At 45.1% G+C, this 7170-nt stretch overlaps 1 protein-coding gene across 1 annotated transcript; it reads right to left on the bottom strand.

The window, feature by feature from the left end:
* Positions 1-512: 512 nt before the first annotated feature.
* On the bottom strand, positions 513-5164 carry LOC119434345 (zinc finger CCCH domain-containing protein 3-like). The gene is made up of 8 exons (XM_037701512.2): positions 4884-5164; positions 4671-4771; positions 3835-4554; positions 3363-3456; positions 3143-3276; positions 2844-3057; positions 2609-2770; positions 513-843 (listed from the first exon to the last, which is right to left on the bottom strand). The coding sequence occupies exons 2-8, from the start codon at positions 4732-4734 to the stop codon at positions 528-530; spliced, it is 1704 nt and encodes a 567-aa protein (XP_037557440.1). The 5' UTR covers positions 4735-4771; positions 4884-5164; the 3' UTR covers positions 513-527.
* Positions 5165-7170: the final 2006 nt, after the last annotated feature.

Raw genomic sequence — 7170 nt, 5'->3', positions numbered from 1 at the left:
CAGTACACAGGCGATTTTGCAAATCACCCCATCAAAATGCGGCCGCTGCAGCCAGGATTTGATCCTGTGACCTCGTGCTTAGCAGCGTAACACCATAGCTGCTAAGCTACCATGGCAGCTACCAGCTGTGGTGATACCTTGCAGAACAAAGGTAAGTTTTATCCAAGGGCAATCTTCTCGAGCGATCACTTTCGGTGATACTATCACCTTTGCGAGATCTCAACATGAGTCGGCACTGGACTAATCAAAGTACATGGCAAAAAGTGTTCCTGGCATTGTGCAAAGATAGCGAGCTTGACACAGCACCAGAAATGCTGTCAGCTGTAGATATACAGACGTGGATGGGGCCAAGTCACGCGAAATTGATTGCATCTCTGACAGCGACAGTATGGTGGCTTGAGTAGCTACAGCTCCAACTCAGCAAGACAAATGATGACCACTCTGACAACACACCAAACTGTGGAGTGCTAGGCAAAGAAACTTCATTTTAAAAGATGCTGCATAGCTCAAAGTGGCTTCAAACAACATTATGCTGGTCTCGTCAATCTACGAGTTACCACTTGTAAAAACAACTTGGTGCTGGTATTGTGAAATGCAATGTAGTATCGGTATTTTCCTACAATCATACTTTTTAATAGTCTTACCTTGATTCCACCAGCGCAAAATCCATGAACAGCGAAGTCCTTGCACACTGCTGCCTTTGAGTTGACTTTGACGTGTCGATAGGGGCAAGGGTCATTGGTGCATCGCCCTTTCAAAAAGAAGGAACACACTGGCATCTTCTCTGGTGCAATCTTGTGGGAAAATGGGCAATCAGACACCTTGCAGGTACCACGTAGAAATCTGAAAGGAAATCATTAAAAGACAAACAAAAATTGTATCTTCTCAGAGCTGTTTTCAATAAAACTTTATGCACTGTTGTGTGAGGGAGGACATCTCAGCTGCCTTTAAGTGCTCGAAATATGTAAGCACTGCTCATGCAAACCTAGCAAACACACATCTACAATCAGCATTAGAAAAATGCCTCCCTGCAGTTTGATTTTTAGCATTTTCTAAAGCATGTACAAATTTTACAAACAGTTACACATACACCACGAGACAAAACAATGCGAACGACTCCTGCAAGGTAAATGCTACTTGTACAGTCTGTTTCACACTTAGGGGAAAACTCTGAGCGCCTTGCCGCCTTGCAAGGCACTCCGAGTTTTCCCCTAAGTGTGAAACAGACTGTACATTAACAAATCACTTGCAGGTCTCTGCTGCATTGAGTTTGGTTAAGTTTCTTGATTTTCCCTGTCATTTAACAGACTTCCCCATCCTCTGGTTATAAGAACAAGATGAATAAGGACTAATAAGATTTTTGACAAGTCACAACATTCAGAAGTAAAATTCCTTCACCCTGCTGGGGCCCACTAGGGATCTTAATAAATCAGAAGAGTCTCACCTCTACTGGCTACAAACTATGACATTTAATATTCCATCTAGGCTTCACGCCATAGAGCCTGAGTCTTTTTCGGCGGAGTGCAAATTTTGTGGCCAGAAGGCAGACTTATACCATATAGTATAGGCTTGTCATAAAAATAGCAGTATTGCCATAATAAATCGGCCAACATGGGAGGGCTGGGAGGCGGCCCTGTCTAGCTCGGATCTCGAGGAGCAACGAGCCCTCATCGAAATAGCACGGGCAGCGGCTTTTGCCAACCATGTCCCGGACTAGGGACCTGACCATGTCTTCCCGTAACCTAAGGTTCTTATTTTGAATAAAAGTTTTTATCATCATCATCCCACCCCAAGTGTCATACTTGTGGCAATGCACAATGGACAATGTTTGATCAATGAAATTCCCTTGGCTGCGCTCGAAGAAAAAATTTTGATCTGCAGAAAAGGTGCAAAGAGCAAGTGCCAACAGCAGCATTGCAATGCTCAACTTAGTGGGTGGAGGACACAGTTGTAGGTCATGCTGCCACTTTACGTCATCAAATTCAAACCCATTTTGAGGCACACATCTCAAGCATCTAACCTGACTGGGCATCAGCGTGCTAGAACGTAGGAGCGCACATGCTCCTAAGAATGTGCACGGCCATGGACATAGCTGACCTGGGCGCCTCGGGCATTAGCACTCATTGACAGAGTATCATTCGAATTGTTCAGACACTTTCATGGCATCCCTACTGGACAGCAACAGCATTATTTAGTTGCCCACTCAAACTGTCCTACTGCCTCCTGGCGATTCTAGTTCCGATAGAGCAGCAATAGAACGGGAAGATGCACAAGACTGTCTCCCTTTGAAACATTCCATAGTTTAAGGATTATAGAGTATATGTTCAGAAAATTTGAATAATACATAACATGACCAACACCACATTACAATGAGACGATACTACTGGCTGTGCTAATATAAGGTGCAGACCACTGCCACAATTGTGAGTGCTGGGATAAGGGCATGGGCCCGATATGACCTTGTAGTAAAGGCACTCTGGCCTCTAGGTCAGTGCTGGAGGCAGTGACATTACACAAAACCTCATGGTTACTTTCGCCATGTCACAGTGGGCTACATTTGTGGAATAGACGTTACATTAAGGCAACATACGCTTGCCTACATGCTCACCTTGTGCAAACAGCCACTTTTTCAGGATCATGAATGTATGCACATTTGCCACCCTTATTGCAGTGCCCAAATCGATTGAAGAACATACAATATGATTTCTGCTTTAGCTTCCGGCTGCTGTCGACATTCCGTACCCTGTGAATGCTGCGGTTAACCGTTCGACTGAAAATGAAAAAAAAAAAAGAGGCAAGGACATCAACAACTAGTTAACAGAGGATTTGTGAGATCACTCAACTTGAGGTAAGTTCTTGTCTCTGCAGATGGTGTTTGAGAAAGCACTCCTGGTTCCCATTCAATATAGGTCTTTCCACCAACATCAATTCGAGTTCGCCCATTTGTCTGCTCTGAATTGCGCTGTGGCTGTGAGATGCGGCGAAGCATTTTCCCAGCAGCATCCATCTTGTAGACAGAGCCTCGCACTGCTAGTACTCGCTCATGACGAGGGGAAGCTGTGAAGCAGAAATATATATTAAGGGGCAAAATAAAAAAAGTCATGGCAATTACTAAATCCCATAACAAAACACACTTGTTCACCTTTGTGAGAAACAGGGCTACACGAGAGAGATCTCTTGAATGTTCTAGAAAGTTTGTTTCTTGAAGCTCTGTATGTAATATTTCCTATCTTTATGTAGTGGGCTTGAGATGAACCTGCACTCGAAGTAGGCTTGCTGTGATAAAGAAAATCAAACAGTAGATGAGAATGCAACAAAGGGCGCACATTAATATGGCTTTTAATTTCAAAAGGCTACATTACCCAGAGCTTTTCCTTTTCTGACCATGGAAGTAATGGGTGGTTGAGTAAGACGGGGGCCAAGACAGCTTCATGCTTGATACAGCTGCCGAGTTTCCTGAATGGTAACATCAGAAAGCCAAGTATGGTGTAAAAGATTAGCTTTCAATACTTTTTTTTTGCTTGCTTGTGAACCAGAGACATCGACACCCTTGTCACTCATTACAAAAGCTCATTCACCAGATTCACTTGCATCACATGCCAAGTGTCAAACCTAATCACAACTGCTGAGCATTGCATCAGTGGTATTTTAGTTATTGTGCTGCACTATTACTGCATTTAAGGAGCTTTACTGCATACAATAGTAACGAGGAAAACACTGTCACGAGACAACACAAAAAAAAAACAGCAATACTAACTGTTAGCAATAAAAACCAACCTCGGTTCCAACATTGCAGAACAAGTGGATTCAAGTTTTTCAGTGAATGAAACATACCGTACTGAGATCGAAGTGGCCTCTGCAGTGGAGCTCTTGACCTATTTACATTGTTCACCTTATACTTTTTCACAATGCGCCTGGCACCAATACAAGTGAGGTTTGAACTTGGACTCTTGACTGGTGTAGCAACTTTTGATTTGTTCCGGACAAGCTTGTAGGTTGACACAAGTTGTCTAGGTGTTCTCCCAGTGGAGCCAGTTGGCCGTGTCACAGAACATGCAGTAAGCAGTCCAGTTCCATTCACTGCATTCTTCCTGCAATAGACGTATTTCCCGGCTGAAGGTCGCCTCAAGGACCCGTAGTGTGACAGTTGTGTGCTGGTGCCAATAACTGGTGGGGTACTTTGCACTGTTTTCGGGGGCACTGTTGTGGGTTTAAACGCTGGCTTCTCTGCGGAAGCGAGTCCAGTATGAAGCTTCTTCAGTGTGTACCTACTCTTGTGCACAACAGTTGACAAAGACCTCCTCCTTGTGCTCTGTGGTGGGGTCCTCTGTGTAGTGGGCCCATAATGCGTCGCGTGAGAACAGACGTTGTCTATGCTTCTGACACTGGTAGTACTTGGCGTGCTCACGTCGAGAGCTCTGGCAAGATTCCTTGGCGAGCCCACGTTGCTCCGGGCCTGAGCATCACGTGCGTTGACTTTTGTGTAGCGGTTAGAATTCCTTATTTGCGCACCTCCACGTGATTTTGGCATGCGTTGATGGCGAGCAATCAAACCTGGGAATAGTCCGCAAAATTATAGTATACAATAAAGATCCAATTTCTCTTTAGTTTCTTCGTTGAGCTGTGGCTGGACATAAGCAGCCGCTGCTCAAGGTTTACAAAATGCTTACGTGACAGATACGAGATTTCGTCCTGTAAAGCTTTCTTCTCTCGGTCCGAGCTTCTATTGGCCATCTTCCCAGCGGGTCGCTACGCAGTTCTTTCTAAGAGCCTAAAGGAACGTGCAGGTTACACGAACAAACTTAATGTCTGCTATTAAAGAACCTAGAACAAGAGCTGTGGTTGGAGGCGTTCCGTGAGGTTTAGTCATGTTTAGAACTCACCGAATCTGACGAAACAGCTCCAGAACCATAATCCCGGCAATATACTAGCGAACAAGAACTTCAGATGTTTTACCTTCGAACAATATTCTTAGTGAAATGCATTGCAACGCACATAAGTTTGCAAAATTACAACGACAGCACCAATCTCGTACCACTAAGCCTGCGCTACCGTGCCCTCGCCCATGCAATAAACGGCCTGCTAGAGCAGCTAGAGCTCTACCCCGTCTACCCCTGCTAGGGTTGCATCACGGTTACAGTTCTATCCGATCCTACCTACCTACGCAGCGTGCGTCTAAATGTCGTACAAAAATCCCTCACGTGACTCGATCCTAGGCACCTAGGGACACGATCATTTAGGGGCTTTTGAGCCTTTTGAGAAGGCGCGATGGTGGCGCCAAGCGACGACGGCATGCGACGTCACAGTCGTGTTCGTTCTCGGCGTGATCGTTCTCTGGCCCGCGCCGACCGCGCGTTGTTCAACTTGCGTGTGTGATTGTGCTTGCGGGTGCTTGCGTTGCTTGTGTATTGGTTGTAGGTTCTGTGTTACTTGGCGGAAATCCGTGAGTAGTGCTTGTGTGGCAGTGCGGCTTTGGCCTCAGTGAGCTCTGGCAATACAGAACCTGCGTTGTGTGATCCGTGTTCCTTGATGTGGTGGCTGGAGGTGGTGACGATTGAAATGTCGAAGTGGCGTAGCCCACCACGGCAGCGCAGTTCAGCGAACCGCGATGTGGCGTCGCCGTGTCCGCCTTTACATAACGGACGTCGAGGGATGTGCTGCTCTCTACAAGTCACAAAAATGTGACTGCGTCGACCGCCCACGGTTCAGCGCTGAATGTGTGGTTTGAGTACTGTGCTTGAAACGAGTGGTGCAGCTGTGGTGCAGCTGTGGTGCCCTAATTTCGCACAATTGAGACGCGTGCTTTTGTGCAAAAAGGGCAACAAATCGTATCTTGACCCGCTGAGGCGATGCTACAATGTCAACAATGCCGTGCATGTTTATTATGATGGTAGTCTCTACAGCAAGTATGCGTTAAGCAAGCAAGCGTGCACTCCAGCTATGCTGTGAATATAGCCTCAACTCGAATGTGGCGTTTGCAGAACCCTTATGTTTGTTTCTGCTTTCAAACAAGCTGTATGGATTATCACTCGCTGCTCACTTGAGACATGGGGGGTCCATCGTGTGGGTTGGGGCTCAGCACGAATGTGTGGTGAGGGGTGTGGAGTTGGTGGCTGTGCCTCACTGAATTTTGTCATTGGAATAAGCTCAATGTAGAAGGACGCACCATATACCTGATGGCTCACTTTCACGGATATTGCCTTTTTTTTCCTTGAAATTTCCAGCCTCAGGACGCGCCTCGCATTATATTCAGGTTCGTGACACATATAATCACAATAATTTTTTTTTTTTTTTTAGGAGAGACCAAAAGCCGCTCATTGCATCATATTTGTGGTCGTGTTACTTACATGCAAATCCAGTACTTTTAGTGCCCATTGACTGACTGAGGGGTGCAGGACTTTGACAGTGGTAGCAGCACCAAAGCAGCTGCCCAAATGGTATACCCTATAGTGTTAGATTTCTTGTGCACATGGGTGTACTGTGAAAACACATGAAAGGAATTCCACAGTTGCTGCAGCATCACGTCTGGATCTGTGGATCGCTGAGTGGTTGTTTGATCACATGTCTGAATTTCTGTTGTCACTGAGCGGTTCTTTGATCATTAGCTTAGGCTGTCTGTTTTCTACATATTATATTACAGCAATGGCATCAGAGTAGCTGCAAAAATGGGATTTTGCTGTACAATTGCAGGTTGGTTGCTTTTCTGATTGTTACAGTGCTCTATTTGCTGCAACTGCCACCAAATGTTGCTTTACCCTGGTGAATGCCTTGAACGTGAACCACATTTTGATGATGCTTGTGAAAGTATAACATACTCCTTGTATGTAAAGAAAACTATCACACCGGTAGGTGTGGTGGAGTCACTGATGAAATAGAAGTTGAAAAATGAAAGTTCTCACAAAATCTGGAAGTGTTCATGGCACTTGCCATCAAAAATGTGTAACAATCCAAGCAAACATAAAGATAACCTACCTATCCTGAAGGATAGGAAAGTGATGCTTCAAGTTGTCAACTTAAAGCTTGATATACTGGTGCTGATCAAGGAATGAGTTGAGATTATATAGAAGGATTCAGTGCAATTCATGTTTAATCAGCTTGGCAATCTTGTCAAAACGACCAAATAAAATTGTGACAACTTTTAGGAGATTGCCATGATAAAGTGATGAGGTT

Source organism: Dermacentor silvarum, unplaced genomic scaffold (assembly GCF_013339745.2).
Source record: "Dermacentor silvarum isolate Dsil-2018 unplaced genomic scaffold, BIME_Dsil_1.4 Seq1013, whole genome shotgun sequence".
Classification (NCBI taxonomy): Eukaryota; Metazoa; Arthropoda; class Arachnida; order Ixodida; family Ixodidae; genus Dermacentor; species Dermacentor silvarum.
The sequence above is the reverse complement of the archived record's forward strand: the minus strand, read 5'-3'. Positions and strand labels throughout refer to the sequence as shown.